This window comes from Caretta caretta, chromosome 4 (assembly GCF_965140235.1).
Source record: "Caretta caretta isolate rCarCar2 chromosome 4, rCarCar1.hap1, whole genome shotgun sequence".
In the NCBI taxonomy this organism is placed as follows: Eukaryota; Metazoa; Chordata; order Testudines; family Cheloniidae; genus Caretta; species Caretta caretta.
The window spans coordinates 49,242,530-49,265,404 of NC_134209.1; the positions used below are offsets into that span (position 1 = coordinate 49,242,530).

General features: G+C 38.8%; 1 protein-coding gene across 2 annotated transcripts in view; it reads left to right on the forward strand.

Annotated features, from left to right (window-relative positions):
- Nucleotides 1–22,875, forward strand: part of SYNPO2 (synaptopodin 2) — a 122,585-nt gene that overhangs the window by 77,653 nt on the left and 22,057 nt on the right. For both annotated transcript variants that reach the window (XM_048847323.2, XM_075127615.1), the window contains exons 2-4: nt 7,151–7,302; nt 11,477–12,288; nt 15,691–17,885. In XM_048847323.2, coding sequence (XP_048703280.1) covers nt 7,151–7,302; nt 11,477–12,288; nt 15,691–17,885 — 3,159 coding nt within the window. The remainder of the gene's footprint in view (nt 1–7,150; nt 7,303–11,476; nt 12,289–15,690; nt 17,886–22,875) is intronic.

Consider the following 22,875-nt stretch of genomic DNA (forward strand, 5'->3'; position numbering starts at 1 on the left):
TACTGGAGCCCTGAGCGAAATGTGTTTACATGATAAGGGCAGTGAATTTGGTGGTCTCAGTGGCCATAGGTGCACAAAACCAGTATGGAATTCAGTGTATCTGACAATATCTGCATGGGAAGACTCAGAAAAGGAATTGTAGCAGTGTTGAAAACTGAGGAAGATTAACGTATGTTGATGTGGACTAAGCGAGAGTTAACATCTCTCTCATGATTTTGGCATCAATTAGACTATTTGTGTGATCAGGGAAGGACTCCTGTGTAAGGGACTGCAGAATTAGGACTTAGGGTCTGTAGTTTATAATAAGCTAAATTCAGGTTAAGTTCATTTTCAGTCACAATATTTTTAATTCTCTGACTTAATAATAAATAAAAAGCATTAATATCCTTTAACAGTTTGCACCATTCGATACTTCCATTTCCTGCCGATAATCTCACATACTGTACTGTACACTGCTAATTCTATTAAACTGACAGATAATTTGTTAATACATTTAAATGGGTTTGCAATTCTGTGTATTTGCTGTAGGGTTTATAAACAGAGGAAATGAAATTTCATAATTTTTTTAGCATAAATATAAAAGAAAGACTCTCAGGAAAAGAGATCATAAACTTTGTGACCAAGGGAAAATAAATTAATGAAAATATTGATTACCAGAAAAAATGAAACACTTCTTACAGTAACTTTAATGTCTAACTATATTAAATTAAATGTATGATTATATTAAGCTATCTTTAAACTGAGCAGTCTCTGAAGCATATTTGAATATATCTAATTAACATTTTTATTTGATTACTGCAGCAACTAGCAGTAATCCTACGATTATCAGTACTGTCATTATAAATATGGATTTGGTAAGTTTGCCACCTAAATAAAAAGATTTTCAGCAAGCATCATCTGATCTTAAAATGCTTTGGTTGATTTTGAAATAGTTAAAAAATACCAGTAGAGCTCTTATAGTCTCCTATGGTTTCTTAGTGCTGAGTCCTGCTTCTAGTCAAGTCAATTGGCTTCAGTAGGAGCAGGATTGGATCCTTAAGCAGTTCTGTAGCATGAACAATAGTTTGGCTGGGATTTTCAAAATAGTCTGTGTGAGTTAGGCACCCAAATCCTATTGAAATTTGCCAAATTGTCAAAATAATCCAGAGCCATTCTTCAAGTCCTGTAATCAAACTGTCCAGAAGGAGATGATCTGAAAATTTGAACATTATAACAAGTAATAGTTAGACATGCTGTACCAACTTAAAACAAATCAGCATAATATCCAGTTTACTATCAGGAGATATTTACATAGTGCTGAATAGATTATTGGTTTTGCCTATATTCAATAATGGATAGGCAATAAGGATAGTTTTATTTTCCAAAAACTGCATTTTTTCCACTGTTCAACTATTTCAGAATACACAAGGACAATGAACTGACAATGATAAAAAAATGCAGAAGAACCTAATGAACATGCATAGTATTGGCAGTTACAACATGGTGTTGCTGTCCTGCCTATGTGACAAACATAAGAGTTCCCATTTATGTTGACATTTCACTATTTGGTAATGTTAATTTTGTATTGTGAAGAAATAATGGAGTAGTCTGCAGTTCTAAACAGCAGGTGGTATATAACTGAAATGATCAAAAAAAAGGAGTCCCACATTCAGGGACGGAGCTTTCATCACTAGTAACACATTCTGCATCAGAGGGAAGGAAGTAAAGCACTAGAACATTCCAGCAGAGCAGCTGGTGTCTAGACAGGTTCAGCACAAGTGGTGGAAGGCTGCAGCAGTGATGATTATATGACAAAATTAATTATAAACACCGAGAAGCTATTGGAATTTTACAGAAGTTTCCCTAGTAATGACAACCTACTTAGTAGTTTTAGAGAAAGGAAATTTTTGATTCCTTTAGAAATACTAGCCCAAAGAAGGTGGGAGCAGATAGTGTCAAAAAAGCTCAGGTTGAGCCATGAGGCTTCACTGATTTTATACTAGTGACACTCTTCTGTTTTTGCAAAAAGAAAAGGAGTACTTGTGGCACCTTAGAGACTAACCAATTTATTTGAGCATAAGCTTTCGTGAGTTTTTGGTGGAGTCTCTTGTGATTTACATGGATGAGAGTCTTGCCGCTGAATTCCCCACAACTGAAGAAAGGTTCCTCAGTTTCCACTGTGTAATCAAATTACATGGCTGTCAGCAGAAAAAACAGCTCTCAGTTTTCTCTAGGACTGGTAAAAGTGTTTTCTGTTGAGACTTTGTAATGGAAAATAGGGTTTTTGAGTAAATAATTTGCAGTAAATAAATGCAGAAAGGGTCTGCTTTCCTTGAACATTTTTGATCTTTTGTCAGAAAACCAAAAACCTGAAAACAGAAAAATTTCATTTTTTTTTCAATTAAAAGTCAAAGATTTCCATTGAAAATTTTGATGAAAACCATTTCCCTCCCAGTTTGTAGAAATATTCAGTGGGGTTAACCACCACCCCCACCCCATTTTCTGACCACCACTAATTTACCCACTCTGTTATGGGTAAACTACAATCCCTGATAATATCTTGAGATTAGGCCAATAGCAAGCCAACGTGGTTTTTCTGCACTCAGAGCACAGCAGCACCTTCTTGTCCAACAGCTACTACCAGTTAGCTGGATTCTAGTTCCTTCTTCAGTGCTCTCTGCCCCTTGACTTCAGCAGAAACCTCTCAATGAACACAAAGGGTGCAGAGTGTAGCTAGGTGCTGGCTGGCTGGCCTATGCTGGGAAGGGGGCTTCTGAACAGTCAGGAGAAGAGCTTGCTTACTATGTGGGTAAAAAGAAGAGGTCAGTTTTGGAGTGGAGGGAAAGGAGAGAAGGAGGGAAGCCACAGGAGCAGAGGTGTGAATGGAGAGCTGTAGAAGGAGAAGGGGAATTATTAAAAATAAAAGACTATTTGTTAATGGAGAACTTTACAAATATTTAATAAAAAATAAAAGGAAATATAGTACAACAGTGTGACAGCAAAATCATGTTAAGGGTTTGACTTATACTGGTAAATCAGGAAATTCAGAGTAACACTTCCTGGTAGCTGACAACATAATAACTGAAGTGCTGACAGAAAAGCTGTGTATGTTTAGCCTGGCCATGAAGATGAATATTTTTTTATTTATGCCCAGTCCCACAAGATGATCACCTTTAAGGATCTGAGCATCCCTCAACTCCCAGAGCTGCAGGTTTTCAGCACTTCTCAAGAAGCTCAAGAAAGTGCTCACCACCTCACAGGTTTGGGACCTCACTGAAAAGTTCAGGTAGTAGGAAGGGCAATGGAATGTGCCTGAGCCCTAATCTGAAAGGATCACGTCTAAGAATAGGAGAGTGAAAATTGCTGCCCATTTCGTTCTGATTCTGCCAGTAAGACTAATTAAAAATTGATGATACATATTACTGGTCAGCTTAGTCATGTAGACATCTTGCCACTGGACAACGAATGGAGACCCCTGATTTATTTCACATAGATCACCAAACAGCTATGAACTGGGTAATAATTGCTGACCTGAGCCGATTCAAATTGGCAACCTACAATAGAAGTGAAAGGACAGAAACAGGCGATTTCCCTTAACATCATAGGAATTCCTTATTTCTATAGTGAAAATCACAGCAATTATTTATTTTCTATTTACACTGTTTCAACGTTCATATATTTTTATTGTTAATGTTTCTGCATTTTAAAAACTGGTGTAAATTTAATTTGTTTCTAACATGACTACTAAATATTTACTTTAAGGGTTATATTGTATTATAAACATTTTAAGGGAAATGTCATCCACGTTTAAAAACAAAATAAATCCAACCTCATTTATGCAGAGAAACATACTAAAGACTATCTAAGCCATCATTGCTTCCCAAAGTGCCAGGATGTTTATAGTCCTGCTAGAAAAGGATAAACACAACATACCACTCCATATTTGTAGATGTTAGCTGCTCTGCAAGGTGGCGACTGGCTCCTGTATGCACTGGATTATTGTTTCTCTAATGTCCAGAAGGCCATATTATGACACACCGGTGTTTATAAATTTTAACAGTCAAAATGAATGGCCAGCAGCAGCAAAAAAGGATTATAGTCCCACTGTTATTTTCAAATAGCATTATGAATCCAGGAATTGCCTCCAGAAATGGGTTGCCTCACAGAATTGCCTCCAGAAATGGGATCCTATACAGAAGCTCAGATACTAATGGCCCCAGTGCAAACTGGGAGTAATCCTATTGGAAACAATGGGCCGACACCACACCAATGAGTGTGGTATACATACCAAGATGCACGGTTAGCAAATAATTGTTTTGAGGACTATACATATTTACATTACTGTACCCAGGCCTGTGATAACATTAAATAAAATAGCTAATAAGATTATTGTTGATTATGTGTATGTGTGTTTTTATGTCTATGGCATAACCTATGAACACAATATTAAGGCTGAAGTATTCATACATGTCCAAAAGATAGAGAGTTCAGAGTTCAGATTCCATGACAGCCCCTTTGTGTATATATGTTGTTTTATAATACACGTTTGCACGCTTCCTGGTTAATATAACAACATTTGCCAAATATGTATTTTATAAATAGCAGTTAATTGGATGGCATTCCTTGAGTGGTGTTGAAGATGTCTATGGTTTCTTATAAAGTAACTATGATGGGTCACAATGTTGTACTGGAAATGGAAAGAGGACTGGAGCAGTAAAAAATCAGATAGATTCTTTAATGAGAATCTTGGCAGGCTGTGCTAATTGACAGATCTGGTTATGCTCTTGAACAGAGGAGCTTAAAACAATAATGGGGCTCTCCCATCAGTATACTCCTAAGCTTAAGGAGCTGAGAAGAGAGAATAAAACCCTTTGGGACAACAAAGAAGAATTAAAGAAGCCTTCTTTGTGTGTGTACCACCTCGAAAGATCTAGCAAGAGCACAGCACAAGTTAGCAAATGTTAGATTGGGTTAGCACTTGGATGGGAAACCTAGATGCTGTATTGGGTAATCCCAACAGGTAACATTCTTTCCTCTGCACCAGTACTAGTTTAATACCCCAGCATCGGTAATGGGGCAGTGGAAGGCAGGAGGTGTTCTTCCATGGATGTGATGTAAATCCTAGCCACTTTTGGTTATTAAAGTTCCCACTGCACTTTTTGCGAAAGTAGAATTGTTAACCCTGCAGTTATAGCCACATTCCATGCTGGGTAATTACATTCTTCTATCTGCTGAACTTCTCCCTTCATTTGCAGCAGGATATACAACATCTGTCTTCGCTTCTTGTCCTAAACTGTTTTGATGTGTTGCTGTGCACTCTTGAACAGCTGTCGCCTTTCACCACAAAGCTAGATGCCCTTTATTATTTAGCGAAGCGATCCCTATCTGTCCCTCACCAACTGTACTCCCCAGCAGTGTTGTGAGGCTTGGCTAATGAATATATAGTGCTTTAAGGTCCCTGGGAGGAATACATAGATGCATGAGGGAATCTTAGGCACCTAAATGGTTTGTGACAATCATTTTAGAGTATTCCTCCATGTGGCTTTACAGCTTCTGTTAGCACTAAGAAGAGGTACACTCTATTTATTAAAAGGAATGAATGAGGAGTGTCTTCAACAAGTAGTTTCCAATTCCAATAATTTAAGACATTGTTTTGGACTCATAATGAATTAAATGGGTTGGGGGCTAGATGCCTAAGATCTAGATCTTAGATGCCATTGCTCTCCCCCATGTGATACTACAACAGCTGAGATAGTCCAGGTCATGACATCTGGAGATGACATCTTTCCAATTTAATCACAAAGGCGTTGGAGATGAGGAATTGTTGGAGAGGAATCCCAAACGATAGGGTTTGTTTTCTGCCTTTGTTTGGAAGAACCTGGACCTGTTGACCCCATTTATTCTTCCTGACTTTTTCTAGCATGACTAGAGGCAAAAGTTTTGGGGAGGGGAGGTGGTGACGGAGAAAGAGTTTGAGGGTTAACTAGTGGGATTTAGAGAGTTTATTTATTTATTTATTAATTTTGGACTTTCTGTGAATGGTTATTTGATCATGTGATGTTCATAAGGGCATCAAGAGAGTGTGCATAGTTTAGAAGCCAAAAACAAATACATCTGAAAATCCTTCGTTGATCTTTTAATATGCTATTCCCCCTTACAGCAGTAATTACTTAGATAGGATTTCTTCTCATGATACTTACCTGATTTATCATGATGACTTGTTTCCTTCCTAACAGTGATTCATTGCAACAGGTTGTATACTATTTTAATTGCCCAGTTACAGTTTAGCCCATTTGTTTTCTCCTTCTCTCTGTACCGTATATAAATATGCACATTATATTAACTCATCTGTAGAGCTGAACTGTTGTTCAAGAGCAAGAAAATGTTGTGGCAGGTGTATGTATTTGTGTACAAAAATTAGGGTTAAAAACAAGGGTACCTAAAGTTAGGCTGCTAAGTCCATTCAAGAGCTGCCCTGATTATCAAAGGTGTTGAGCCTCCAGTGGCACCCATTCACTTCAGCACTTTTGAAAATCAGGGCACTTAATTAAGTTGACTAAATCTGAATTGAGGAACATTTTTTCCAGAGTGATGTGCCTATAGTTAGTCACCTAAATAAAAGTGTTTGTGCCATTGTCTGAGGTGCTGAGCACCCATAGCTCCCATTGAAGTCAAATGGCATGCAAGTATGAAAATCTTGGCCTTGAGGAGCCTTACGTTAGGGACTCATTTTTGAAAACTTGGCCTAGGTTTCTAAGAGGATGTCAGATCCTCATTTTACTGGGCTATCTACATAAACCCCTGGTAGTCTCTCATTAGCCAGCTGAGTGGTGAGTTACATCTTTTGCTTTTCTGCTGAACTCTGTTCTTTGTACTGTTACCTCATCCTTTCATGCCATTGCCACCCCGTTGGTCTGTTTCATCTGCCTTTTGCATTCTGTTTGATACCTAGATTGTAAACTCGCTGGGACAGATTATCTTTTGTTATGTTCCAGTAAAATACCTTGCTCAACAGGGCTTGATCCTTGATTTGGATTCCTCAGTATTACTGTACTATAAATAAGTATATACATGAACCCATTTTTTTTCTACTGAGAATGTGGGGATGGAGTTGCTGTAATTAACTCTAATTATACAATTCTGAATTTAATTTACTTTTAACTCATCTCAGGTTCGCAGCAAGAGCAAAGCATCCAAGGCTGGGCTGTGTGAGGGGGATGAGGTGGTGTCTATCAACGGCAAGTCCTGTGCAGACTTAACCTATTCTGAAGTTATCACTCTTATGGAAGGTCTGACTGATGCCCTCCAGCTGCTTATCAAGAGGTAAAGAAATGTTCAGAATGCTTTGGCATACATTCTGCTCCCTAAACTTACTGGCAAAACATGGTGGTGCATGCATGTCCATTTTATAGACATGTACTGTGAATTTCCAATATATAGTAATATTATTATTTATATATTTATCACCAACAGTTTGCTTGCCACTGTACAAATGTAAAGGAAGACACAATTCCTGGCCACAAAGTGCTCACTCGATAGTTCAGACAGCACAGTCCAGGTACATATGATGCATCGATTCAGGGTACTATCTCCTTATGGCACAGTTTTATCTATCTATGCTACTTATATGCCCCCCCCCCCCCCGTAACCATAGCATGTGCCTCAGAATCTTTAATGGACTTATTTTCACAGGAGTGTTGACCTCTGTGAGGTATGGAATTACTATTACTTCCATTTCGCAGACAGGGTATTGAGGCACAGAGTGACTAAGTGACTTGCCTAAGATGTGTTGCAGAACAGGGAATTACACTCATCTGTCCCATCTCCCAGGCAGGTGCCCTAACCACTGGAACAACCTTCCTCTCCAGTTAAAGACCACAGCTCTCTGGTTCGTGCATTATGGCTTACCAGTGACAGCCTTACCAAAAGTAATGTGTTTTCAGGAGGGATGTCACAAGGATGATCTGGCACTTAAGGGTGAGAGAGAATTTTAAGCATAGGGAATGGAAAGGAAGGAATATGAGTGTGCAGGAGTGATACAAGAGAGGCATTTTGAATGAGGCCTAAGCAGAACAAAGATTGTATACATGACAAGGGCACAGTGCATAGATGACATGACAAAGAGTTTCCTGAGAGATAGTCCATGCAGAACAGGGACTAGAAACCAGGAGACATGACTTCCATTTTTGTTTCTTACTCACTATGTGCCCTTTGGCAAGTTGCTTAACCTCTCTACGACTCAGTTTCTCCATCTATAGATTGGTGATAGAGATATTTTTTTCTCCTTTATAAAACTCTCTGAGTCTTGCGTTCAGTCTTGCTACCCCTCTAATATATAGTATAAATTCTACATGGGTAAGAAAAGGAGACGACCCAAGGACCTTTCCTCCTATGCAGAGGCCAGCCACAATAGGGGCAGGGACAACAAGGAGTCTGGTGGCACCTTAAAGACTAAAGGGGCAGGGAACTCTGCCAGTGCTCTCAACTAGTGCCCCCTCCAAAATTAGCTCTCCTAAAGGAGACCAGAAGGGCGAGGAGGGTTATGTCCAGGCTCCCTGAATACTAACAGAGCAACATCCTGTGAAAGGCTGGAGTGTTCCTGTTTCAGCATGTGCACCCCTGTAGCTTTCAGGAGACTTCTGAATGAGTAAGACAGAGTTCCTCTGGGGACTTCCACAGCTGTACAGTAGGACAGTTCCAATGTGTCCAGTAGGGTAAAAGCGTGCTCTGCCATGAGAGGGAGAGAGTCACTGAGTGGAATTAATCTAATATATAATAGGAGATGGGTTTGAATGCTTTATGTTTGCTTGTTTCTGTGGACTGACTAATTTACTCAGCTTGATGAAATCACTGGAATAGCTGAGGATTCCAGCTTACCTACTGTAGTGTAGCTCTTATTCCTAACTAAGATAAATCAATATATCTAGGCAATGCAGAATTTGATTTTTATTATTTTAAATGTCAATAGATAATATAGATGTTTATTTTTAAGCTTTTTTATTTGTATAGCTTTCAGTTTTCACATTTATGTTTTTTTTCCATAAATTATGGGGTTTAAGCATTTTTTAAACTTTTAAATTTTCCAGTTATGGGAAATTTTGCAGTTGCAGTATGGGGAGGGTCAGATAATTATTTAATGATAGTAGACCCTGAGATTCAAAAAGCTTTATAACCGTTAAAATACTAATTGTCAACATCACAAATGGGATGGGCAGCATGGGAGAAAGCATAATGGTGCTTGTTTGAAAATTTAACAAATGGATAATAGAGGCTGGCATCATGGGCCAAGTGGAGGCAGGAGTCGAAATTTCAATTGTGAATGAGAGATGATAGGTATGGTAGGGTTAGGCTGTGAAGGGTCGTGATATATTCCTTGGATGATCTTTGCATCCCAGCACCATTAACCTTTTACTTTTGCAGGTATGAGTAGGGAAGCCTCACTTCTTATTGTGCGCTTGCTAGGAAGCCTTTGACTATTTTCCTGGCTGCTATAATCAGAGTGGGATTTCCATAGCATTCAGTGTTAGCCTAATTCAGCTTCTACTAAGTAGTGGAGGTTTTTCCATTGACTTTAATGGGAGCAGAGTTAGTCCAACACTTACAGCTTTTAAAAATCCCACCTTAAGTCTTTAAATGCTTCTGGCTCTTTGCTGGTTAGAGGAAGGTTTCTTGCTACTCTCTGCACTGGAGTCAAGCTACCTCCTGATGCTCCCCTGCAAAATCCTTGGGATTGGGATTGGTTGCAAGTGGAGAGGGAAAGGCCCTGCTTGGCAGCTACCCTAAAGAGACCATATGGAGGGAATGTCTTACTGACTTTCCAGAAAGCCTCTAGAGGGAGGTATCAAAGAAGCAGTGGGAATGGGAAGAGAGCCACTAGCCTTTCCTGAAGCACTCAAGGATGAGTAGAAAGCTCCCAGTGGATGTTAAGAATGTGAGGACCTGGGGACTAGGCAGAGGGTTGCTGCGGGAGGAAAGCATGAAATATTTCCATGAAAGTAAAAAGATTGGCTCATGCTCAGTGCATAGCAAACTGAAGTGTAACATTCAGTCTGTAAACACCATTTTGGACCAAATCCTGTTGCGTTCCCTCCACGCAGCTCTACTTCCTTCCTGCAATTATACCACAAGTTTCTGGGTACTCAGAGATTTTGCAAATCTTCCAGTGAACTGAGCAGACCTAAAAAAATGAATCTGACAAAATAGAATGAAAAATAAAACAAAAAAGACCAGATACAGTACTGTACCACTGGACACACATCAGTGTCTATAAACAGTATATCTGTAAGTAGTGAGGGCCTTTTAAGGTGGAAGTCTCCCTCTCTCTCTCTCGCACACACACACACACACACACACACACACTCGTTCAACTACCAATAAAGGCTAAAAGTTAGCTGGCCCACACCCAGTCTTATATCCTACAAGGAAATGTTTATGGATTCATACAATTTTGTCTGCAGTCAGCAGCCGCACAACTGATTGTCCAAATAGCACAACATGATAGAATCCAGATAGAGACACAGGGTTTCCTAAATGAAAGTCTGTCTGACCCTTATGTAGCCCCATATGTGGTTTAATAGATGTTATACATTGTTTCCTAATTGAGGCAAATCCAGTTTGATTCAATCAGTATGCTGAGAAGCTATAAATGTGAGTTATATTGAGTTAAAGTCATTTCAGTGATAGATTTACCTAGTCATTTTCTGTTGCTATTTCTGGCCTTTATTTGCAGTGTGATCCAATAGTTTTAGAATACCAGGAGCCTGCTTTTGATTTCAAACTCCTCTTATAGTACTTGATGCTTTGTAGTTTATTGAGGGCACCTAATGCGTCTATTAATTACCAAAAAGTTTTGCTACATTACAGTCAAATGTAAAAATGAATAATATGTCACTGTGTCAGACTGCACTGAAATAGTTTCTACTGAAATTAATAGTACACGCCTGAGGCATACAGCACTGAAAGGGGGAACTGGAGGTTACAGTAAAGTTTATAATACTTTTAAGGGAACCTATAATGGGGGAGAGGGAAGAGAGGAATAAATAGAAAAATGAAGATATAGTCTGACATGTAGGGTTAAAGCAAGATTCACCAATCAGAAAAGACCCATTTTAAAATATATAGACTGATCCAGTGATGTACTGAGCACCCTCAACTTGCATTGATTTCAGTGGGAGTTAAAGGCACTGAGCACTTCACAGGGAGAGGCATATGTCATGGGATTGGGCCCTTAAAGTTTAACCATTTAATGACACAGAGGGATGATGATACTTTTAAACAAGGAATTTCCTTTAAAACAAGTATTTTAAGTATTTATCGCTCTCTCCCTGCCCTTTATATGCGACTTGCCTTCTTGGATAGTAAATTCTTTGGGGCAGGGACCTGGGAAAATACAATATGTACTTCCATTTAAACAAGAAAATCTCTTTTGTAATTGTACTTACAACAGCTTATGTTCTTGAATTATTATTTTTGTGTGTGTATGTGTATATATGTGCAGATCATCCAATGGACTAAATGAAAGCTTGAGTCCAGAAACAGAAAACAGAAAACGTGATAACGTAAAAAATGAGGAGTATAGGGAGAGTACCACACTGCAAATCAGAACAGCCACGGAAATGCCCCAGAGGGAATTCTACATCACAGAGATACACAATGAAGCTCCCCCTGGAGCAGAGGAAAGTGACTTTGACTTTTCTGGGACAAAACAAGAAAAGGAGACAATACAATGCCACAAAATTGCTCCTAAAGTGATAGAAACCTCAAGAGTAGTCTTGACAGATGAGGCTGCTTTCAAAGAGAAGACAAAAGAAAGGAGGCCAGGCACTGTGGTTGAGCTGCAGTTGTCCCTCTCACATGACAGGGACAAGGGCACCAGTGTTCCTGCTGTTAGTTTCCTGGGAGCTGAAAAATGTACCCCTTCAGAAACTGGACCCACTGTGCAAGAAGATGGGACTAGCCCGATAACTGCAGTCCCCCTGGGTGAAAAAGAGGCCACTGTCCAGTGGTCAAGCAAAACATTCCAGATTCCTAGTGGCAAAGAGGTCAAGGTGATCCAAGGAGCAGAAGCAAGCGATCCATCTCTCCCCATAGTGGAAGTGATCCTAGATTGCTCTGACAGACAGAAGGAAGTGTCCAGGTCTCTAGCTGAAAAGGGGTGTGTTGATTCTCAAGAGGAAGGAGGGCAATCAGAAGCACCTCCTTCTGTAGTCTCCTTTGGAATCTCATCAGAAGGCACAGAGCAGGGAGAAGACGACCAGCACTCAGAAAGAGATCACAGCAGACCTCACAAGCACAGGGCAAGACACGCAAGTATGTTGCATCTAAATCATTTGCATTGACTTGAGGGTAAATTTTGTAACTTGAAACAGCTTTTCAGAACAGTGCCTGCATTTGTAAATATTTTAAAGAGATTCTTCTCAAGTGTTCTAACTCCTCTCTCTCTCTCTTTGTTTTTAAATTGATATTTCTATTCAAGATTCATGTGTCTTTTTAAAACAACAAAATTGCAAAAGTGACAGGCCAGATATTTAGCCATGCTTTCACAGTACTGTACAACATTGCTGTAGTAGACTACTTTACTTTATTTTAAAGACTACTTATTTTAAAATATGACACCTCACTTTGGAAATTCAAGTACTTTTAGTTGCACAAAGAGAGGTAAATTGTGCTAGGCTTCTAAAGTACATTACAAGGATGATTTGTAGAATGTTAACCAAATAAGCAAGATCATCTCTTGAACGTAGTTGGGTGTTCTGGATTTCTCCATTTATAGCAAAAAACTGTCTCTCTTCAACTGCATCTTTAAAAATCAAAGCTATGCCACTGCTGTTAAAAGTAGATATGAATAAAGAAGGCTAGTAGGAAAGCTTGATGATGCCTGCAGAAGTCAGTTTGACAGACACCAGCATGTGTATTACTGGCTAGTTATATGATCCTTTGAGTTTTGTAAGTCTTCTCTGGACTGTAAAGTGAACTTACTATTTCTTCTGCCTTCCATACCCAGAGGTCAGCCTCAAAATGTATCTAAGGAGTTTAACTGAAAACAAACTGAAAACGTGATTGAATCCAATGCTGCTTTAAAATACACACACACACACACACACACACACACACACACACACACACACACACACATTTATTTTTTAGGTAATTTCTACTGCTTGTTTGTTCTTTTCCGACAATGTCAAGCATCCTGTTTAGGGATTTAATCGCAGTATGGCAAAGGTGCTTGAATGTGAGCAATGATATACTGTAGCAACGAGTTATTTTATATGCAGTGTTGGAATAAGTCTCCTAACCCATTGCTAATTCCTCTGTAAGCATATTTTTAGAATGATAACCATTTCCATCCTTATTGGCATGTGGGTTAAGCCGTTACTTACGCTTTAAGTATCTGTATGTAATCCACATATTTATGGCATATTAAATGGAGTATAAAAGAAGAGTGCACATGCATTATATTTTGGCAGTGAAGCTAGCAGCAATTGTAGAACAGGGTCTGTCAGTTCTGTAATGCACTGGCTGTCTAATAAGATAGGGGTAAGTGTGAGGCAAATCCTATTTAGTACAGGATGAACTATCATGTGGAACAAAATGTACTTACATTAAATTTGTTCTGCTTAGGACAAATATTTTGCCTTTTTTCCCTTTCCCATATAATATCTGAATTATTCTGAATCAATTGGCAGGACTGTAAATTTTAAATCAACTGTATCTGAAGAATAAACACTAGTTATACATACAGAGATATTGATTGAATGATAAAAACATTTTAAAGAGCTTATCTAAGACTTTAGGTACCGTTGACATACATAGATACATAAGAGATTTGCTTGAAGCAGCAAGTATGGTGCATATAAAACATGTTTGTTTTGTGAAGCAAAAAGCTGTTATGTGGTGTTTAAGACTCTAAACTAGAACAGATAAAGCACTGTGATGTTTTGATCTCTTTAACAGAGGTATTTCCCTGCAAATAGCAATCTGATTAAATTTAATCAAGCAGGCATTTTTTCTTCATTTAAACTTTCTTTTGAATCTATTGGTTAAACCCGACGTAAACAAGCTGTAAAAATATTTGTTAAGAGAATATTTTAAATTATTTCTTGCTACAAAATCATAGGTGCAAATCCTTTCCCACAAGTGTAGTTTGAGCTGATGAGAGTAGCCTCATTTGAAGCCAATGGAACTTCTTGCATGAGTAAGGATTACTTGTGAGTTAGATTTGCAGAATCGGTCCATACTGTTTAGATACTATAGTAACTACCTTAATCTTCAAAAAATGGCTCTGGTTGTACAGCCCCTCCTCTGACAAATTCCCCTGGTAACTTCACTAAAAATTTTGCCTGACTAAGAATTGAGCAGAGGATTTCAGCATTTGGCCCTGTGGAAGTTTTGCTGGATTGGACCCATGTTCTATCCTCTTTTATCATTTTTTGTGAAAACCATGGGTCTGGTCATGCTCTCACCTAATATAATGGCAAACTACATTTTTCTTCAACAAGAGAAGGATCAGCTTCCAGTGTTCCATATTTTTTTTCCTGACATGACTGAAAGGATCAATTATAAAATGCTTTACATACATTTCTTTAATGAGGTTATTACGTGTACGTTAAAAACACTTTAGATGTAAACATTTTTTTATTGCTCTATTGCCCTACCATGAATAATACACAAGCAATCCATTTTGTTCCCTTTGAAGTTAATTGGAATTTGAGCATTAATTTTAAAAGGAGCAGGATGCACACTAGTTTAAAAAAAAAGGAGAGAATGTAGTGAGGCCAACTGCAGTCCATATAAATTATTAAGACCATTAATTTATGCATTAACAGATACATGGAACTATAATATACTATTGAATACTCTTTAGGAGTTAGTTATGCCTTCCTGAACTAGTTCCAGAACAGCATTTATTGTAGGAAGTTGCTATCCTTGCTACATGTTTTAAAGAAATACTCTAGAAATGTTATATCCTACACAATTAACCCTGTTAATGTATTTAAAATACATTTTTATGATAAACAATCTATTATTTTTTCAGTCCATTTTCTATTATTTATTATTATGAATTACTTTTTAGTAAAGCACTTCTTCCTTTTAAAGGGCTTAAACCTGTTTGCATTGAACACAAAGGCCAAACTACCAGTGACTTCAATGGCAGCAGGACTGAATTCATATCCCTAGTATATACGTATTTTTATGTGAGTTTGTAATATTATACATAGAAATGTATTATATATATAATGTATAGTGCATATAGGAGAGATTTTATATGTATAATCACAGAATATAATATGTATGTAATGATAGAAATAGATATGTGACACAAAAAAGTTCTTGTAAGTTGAACTAGCAAAGTCCTATAGAAAACTGTGTTGTCTTTAAACTTTGAGGCATGTCTCACAAAGAAGAATTATTGCTGTGGAATTTGTGCCATAGTAGTTACTGTGGGAAAAGATTAATTTTAATACCTTCCTTATAGATTTATATATATATTATATTAAAAACACACATAGAAATACATGTAAACTATGGATATTAAGTCAGTCCTGCTGCCAGGTAGGATTCCAGTATTAATGAAAAGAAAGAAGAGAGGAGAGGAGCACATTTAGGAAGTGGCATTCCATATAGATGTTGCATTGCTTGTAGTCAGACACCTTCACATATTTCTATGGAGTGTATTTCTTTAATTATATCTTTTGATCCTTCCCACAGGGCTCCGGCGGAGCGAGAGTCTGTCAGAGAAGCAGGTGAAAGAAGCCAAATCTAAATGTAAAAGCATTGCCCTGCTGCTGACGGCAGCTCCCAATCCCAATTCCAAGGGGGTGTTGATGTTCAAGAAGCGTCGCCAAAGAGCCAGAAAATACACTTTAGTCAGCTACGGCACTGGGGAACTAGAACGTGAAGACGACGAGGGTGAAGAAAGGGAAGGTGAAGAAGGTGACAAAGAAAATACTTTTGAGGTAACTTTATTTGGAACAAGTGAGTCAGAAATAGATGAAGATTTCTTCTCTGACATTGACCACGAAGGCCAGATTGTGACATTTGATTGGGACACTGGTCTGCTTGAGATTGAAAAGAAACTAAAAGGTGCAGACGAGATGCAGATGCTGCCAGAGAGCAAGGGCAAGGGGGCCCTCATGTTTGCCAAGAGACGACAGAGAATGGATGAGATCACAGCTGAGCAAGAAGAGGTGAAGTCGCACGGAATGCATGCAGAGGAACAAAGAGAAGCCACTCCAAAAGAGAGCTTCAAACAAGTGAGCTCCTCATCCTATCAGGCAAAAGAGAAAGAAACGTCAAGAATGCAGAGCTGTGTGAGCAAAAGCTACATAGAGGTGAGCCACAGTCATGGCAAAATGGTACAACAAAATGGCATTGGGGGAGCATCAGAGACAAACATCTCCTTTCAGTCTTCTGGTGCCCATAAATCAATACCTTTAAACAGAACAGCTAAACCTTTTCCTGGTATACAGAATCGAGCAGCACCACCATTTTCACCAACAAGAAATGTGACTAACCCTCTATCAGACTTACCAGCACCACCTTCCTATTCCTCAATTAGCCCACCGCCTCAAGGCTTATATAGAGCAATATCGAGTCCAGTGGCCAGCAGAGCTCAGTCAGCTATTTGGTCACCAACAGAGCAGATAGCATCCAGAGATGAAAGGATTGCAGTGCCAGCCAAAAGAACTGGAATACTACAAGAAGCAAAGAAAAGAAGCACTGCAAAGCCTATGTTTACTTTCAAAGAACCTCCAAAAGTGAGTCCTAACCCTGCCCTATTGTCCCTTGTACAGAATACAGAAGGCAAACGAGGTACTGGAACTGGCTTTGAATCGGGACCTGAAGAAGACTACCTTAGTTTGGGAGCAGAGGCTTGTAATTTCATGCAGATCCAAGCATCAAAACAAAAGACCCCTCCTCCTGTTGCTCCAAAGCCCTCAGTCAAAGTCTCGCCTACTGCTGTCACTCCCATTTCACCAGTCTGGTCACCTCCAGCTGTGGCTTCTGCCCAGCCTCCTGCCTTCCCAACTCCAAACTCACCACAAGCTTCAGTTCCTGCACCAATCAAAGTAACACAGCCTGCTCCTCATCCTCCCCAACCTCCAAGTACTCTTAACATAGCTGGTCCTTTTAAAGGGCCTCAAGCAGCAGTATCAAATCAAAATTATACACCCAAAACACCTACCACACCAATAGGAAATGTTGCATTCGCTGGAGGAATGGGGCCAGCCTTTGAGATGCCACCAGCTTTTAGTGGAAAAGGAGCACAGTTATTTGCCAAAAGGCAATCCCGAATGGAGAAGTATGTGGTAGACTCAGAAACTGTGCAGGCACACATGGCACGGGCCTCATCTCCAACTCCATCTTTACCAGCTTCTTGGAAGTATTCATCTAATGTTCGAGCACCTCCACCTGTTGCTTACAATCCCATCCAGTCCCCCTCTTACCCTCTTGCTGCTACTAAACCCCAATCTAAATCACCTGCTGTTACCAAAAGTACCAAAAGAAAACCTAAGAAAGTTCTCAGTGCTTTGGATGTTATGAAGCATCAGCCATATCAACTTAATGCATCTTTATTTACTTTTCAACCTCCTTCTGCTACTAAGGAAGGCCTACCTACTAAGCAGTCTACAAAGTTTGACTCAGTGTCTGCCTCAAAATATGCTCTGCCTTCAAGACCACTCAGTGCTGGTTCTTCTGCTAATGTCCAAGCATCTTCAGTGTACTCCGTACCAGCCTACAGTTCACAACCGTGGTTCCAGTCAAATTCATCCACTCCAAAAAATGAGTCCTACGAGCCTAGTGGTTACCCCTCATTTTCTAAGCAAGAATCAATCACATCCTCTTTGTTTACTGCTCCAAGGCCAAAGTTTTCAGCAAAGAAAGTTGGTGTCACAGCCCAGGTGTGGAAGCCATCAATCATTGAAGAGTAAATCTTGTAGTTGCAACTCAGTGTCCACTTTGCTTGCAATGAATTGTTTGCAGTGGTGATCTGGCACACCAAGAGTGCATATAGCAGTCCTTAGCTTACTTAATAACTTCAGATGTATCCCCTCAAATCTGAGTCCAAACTATTTAAAATTTTAAAATGAATCAAAATGGTTATAAAATTAGATAACACTTATGAATATTATCACACATTTTATACATATAACATCCTGAAATGGACACATACTATTGTATTAAGTAAGCCGGATGCTAGGTTTTATGCTTTAAGATGAAAACAAATATGACAGTGAGCAGTATCCCCTGTATTTCAAACAATTAGAAATAGCCTTCATACTGGTTTTCTGAACTGTGCTCTGGTGGCCCAAGGGTTTGAGTAAAATTAAACAACATGTATTGATTTTAGATTTATTTTTAAAAGTGCCTTATAATAATATCTATTACTAATGTAGCATACAAAATACAGTTTTAGGCCCTGATCTCCAGTTGGATCTTTACGGACAGACCCTTGTGCCCACACGGACCCCCGATGGCTTCAGTGGAAGATGGTGCATTGGCACAAGGATTCTCCCACAGGTTTCTGATTGCAGGATCAGGGCCTTAGTGTGTAAGTTATGTGGATCAGCTCTGATCCAAAATCATGAATTGCTTCTCTGATTTCACAGAGAATGTACCATAAGGAATGTTGGAATGTTTTGAAAAAGACTGACTTAGAGGAAATAGGAAAGTGGCTGGAAAAGGTGTTAAGGTTTTTCCATTTTTAGGAAATTTTAAACTGAAATTTGCACCTCCAGTGCAGGCATATTTTTAATAACCATTTGCCTTGACTCCAACAAATGACTCATTATAGAAGCTAGTAAATTAGGATTGTTGAACAGTTAAAATGGGTGAGCTGGGTTATGCAGTTGTGATGTGATGCAATACTTTCTCATGAAAGCAGTGACTAAGAATTGAAGGGATACATAATAAGAGTACTGATTTTTGCAACCAGACTAGAACATGCCATATAAATCAGCGTATAATGATATGTCATTATTATTACCTCACCTTACTACTGGTATCTCACAGACATTTTCCTGTTTGCATTTTGGGCTTTATGGTGCTTTTTCAGCTGTTATTCTTTTTACTCTGTTCTTGCACTTTCACCCTTTACTTCATGTATTGTGGACCAGGAGGATCAAGGCACTGCTGCCACGCAAACCCCTACTCGGAGAGGGCCAGATTCTGCCATTAAATTTCATGCTGAGTTATATCCTACTCCAGGTCAGAGAGGCCAGTTGAAATCAAAGGGACAGATTCTGACACCCTTACTCATGCTGAGTAGCACTTTACTCCTTAAGTGGTTCCATTGAAATCGGTGGGATCACTTCTGAAGCAAAGTGCTATTCACCATGAGTAAGGGTGTCAGAATCTTACCCAAGGGAATACTCAGACTACTCAGTGTGGGTAAAGGTGGCAGAGTCTAGTTTAGATATATTTGTTCGAGCCACCATCCAACTGGCTGTGGGCCAGATTATGGAGCAGTGACAGAGTGTTAAGTATTTATTAACTCAAGTAATCCGATTGGTTTCAGTGTGGAACTATTATATGCATGAGCGAGTGCTCATCAGTGAGTGAAACCTCCCCAATTTATCCCCATAATATTAAATTAACTGCTATTAAGTTTGAGCACAATAAACTTTATTGTACATGTGAAAGTCAAGTGTTCCCTGACAATGCCGTTCACCAGGGGTTGGATTCAAAGACCACTGAAGTCACTGGAAAAATTTCCACTGGCTTCAGTGGGTTTTGAATTATGACCGTGATGGGGAACAATCAGGGACCACAGCCTGCGTGAATCAACTCACACTAGGAATCAAGGATAACTGCTGGAAACTGCAGGAAAACCAATCAGTTCTGCATGAAAAAGTAAAGAGAGAACTATATTGCAAACATAACTTGCCCAAGAGCATATGGTATCAATATTTTAATCCTCTTGTGATCTCCTTATTTCCATCCATTTTCCACTGTCAATCTGCTGTATTTTTCCTCTACCATTAAACTTGTCCATTCTTCTTTACCTGTTTGCTTTTTTTTCATTTATATGGATACATTGATTATGTATTTTCCTGCTGTTTCTATTTTCCATGCATTTCATTTACTATCTAGACTGATCATCTTTTCTTTCTTTCTCATATAATGTCATAATAGTATTAAATACCTTAATTAGCTAAAGTTACAAATCAAAAAAGATAATATCTACACAGGAGAACTTAATCTACTGTTGCCAGAGATAAGGGTAGTGGGGTATCACACTTTTTTCAGGAACAGATAGCTAGCTATCTAGACAGATAAAAATTGCCGAATAAATCTAGTCACTTTAAGACTAGGACATTAGAGTATTTCCCAATAAAAGCCATTCTCTGAACAGTATGACACCTGTATATTGTAGTCACGCTAAAAAATGAACTTCCTCTTGGTGAGAAGACTTTGAACTACTTATATTTTTAATAGGGCTCTTGATTAATCGCAGTTAACTCATGCGATTAACTAAAAAAAGTAACTGCGATTAAAAACATTAATCACGATTAAATTGCACTGTTAAACAATAGAATACCAAATGAAATTTATTAAACATTTTTGGATGTTTTTCTATATTTTCAAATATATTGATTTCTATACAACACAGAATACAAAGTGTACAGTGCTCACTTTATATTATTATTTTTGATTACAAATATTTGCACTGTAAAAATGATAAAAGAAATAATATTTTTCAATTCACCTCATACAAGTACTGTAGTGCATCTCTTCACCATGAAAGTGTAACCTACAGATGTAGCTTTTTTTGTTGTTACGTAACTGCACTAAAAAAAACCCAACAACAATGTAGAACTTTAGAACCTACAAGTCCATTCAGTCCTACTTCAGCCAATTGCTCAGACAAACATCTTTGGTTACAATTTGCAAGAGATAATGCTGCACATTTCTTGTTTACAATGTCACCTGAAAGTGAGAACAGGTGTTCGCATGGCACTGTTGTAGCCAGCATCGCAAGATATTTACGTGCCAGATGTGCTAAAAGATTCATATGCCCCTTCATGCGTCAGCCACCATTCCAGAGGACATGCTTCCATGCTGATGATGCTCGTTAAAAAAATAATGTGTTAATTAAATTTGTGACTGAACTCCTTGGGAGGAGAATTGTATGTCTCCTGTTTTGTTTTGCCCACATTCTGCATATATTTCTGCATATATGTTATAGCTGTCTCGGATGATGACCCAGCACGTGTTCGTTTTAAGAACACTTTCACAGCAGATTTGACAAAACGCAAAGAAGGTACCAATATGAGATTTCTAAGGATAGCCACAGCATTCAACCCAAGGTTTAAGAATCTGAAGAGCATTCCAAAATCTGAGAGGGACAAGGTGTGGAGCATGCTTTCAGAAGTCTTAAAAGAGCAACACTACAATGCAGAAACTACAGAACCCAAACCACCAAAAAAAGGAAATCAATCTTCTGCTGGTGGCATCTGACTCAGATGATGAAAATGAACATATGTTGGTCCATTCTGCCTGGGACTGTTATTGAGCAGAATCCATCATCAGCATGGATGCATGTCCTCTGGAATGGTGGTCGAAGCATGAAGGGACATATGAATCTTTAGCGCATCTGGCACGTAAATATCTTGCGATGCTGGCTACAACAGTGCCATGCAAACACTTGTTCTCACTTTCAGGTGACATTGTAAACAAGACGTGTGCAGCATTATCTCTTGCAAATTGTAACCAAACATAATTCTAAATTTGTAAGTTCACCTTTCATGATAAAGAGATTGCTCTATAGTACTTGTATGAGGTGAACTGAAAAATACTATTTATGTGTTTTTTTACAGTGCAAATACTTGTAATCAAAAACAAATAAAAAGTGAGCTCTGTACACATATTTTGTGTTGTAATTTAAATCAATATATTTGAAAATGTAGAAAACATCAAAAATATTTAAATAAATGGTATTCTGTTATTGTTTAACGGTGCGATTAATCACGATTCATTTTTTTAATTCCTTGACAGCTCTAATTTTTAACTCAAGCGGGTATGGAGAGTGCTTGGGGACTCTAGTAATAAGATACAGTGCCTTTCACCTCTTGATCCCCCGTTCAGCTGTGGCCTGGGTTACTAATTACTGGAAGTCATGACCAGCTGCTGAGTGGCCTATGGGAAAGGAATGGACGATCTCAGTCCAGCTTCCAGCACGTAGAGGGGTCTGCGTCACCAAACCACCCCGCCCATCCACTCAGAACTGGAACTGGCACTCTTGTTGGAAGTATCTGCAGAGAGGACAAAGACTGAATGGACGTGAAGACTGGCCTACACCCTCATCCCCAGAGGTGCTCACCTCCCAAGGAGGAATGAGCCTCACTGGCAGCGCAACGTGAAAATGTTGTGGGTATAAAGAGCGGTCTTCAGTTTCCTGGGCCATCAAGCCAGCACCTTCCACTAGCACTAAATTCGCCTGAAAAATTTGAACAGAAAAATGCCTAAATGCATTTTTAGCTTGTCTGTGTGACTGCATGCAATGCAATCAGTTAAAACCCTGCACGTATATACAGAGATGAGTAAAATGCAAGCTTCTGTAGCTGCAATCTTAGAATATAACTTTTAGCTAAGCATATTGGTACTTCATCCAAAAGAGAGAGATGAGTTCAAGTTGCAAATTTGGATTTGTGTCTGGATTTTGAATTTCCAGTGGTGTTCAATTCCAGACTTTTGGTTTGACACATTGCAGTGATATAGGAGGAGCTATACCTTAAGAATTGGGTTTTCAAAAGCATCCAAGTAAGTCAGAAATACAATCCCTAATGATTTTCAGTGGGACTAATGCACCTAATGAACTTACGCTTTTTTGAAAACCCCATCTAGGTCTGAATCGAGTTTCAGATTCTGAAACACTACCTTCCCCTTACC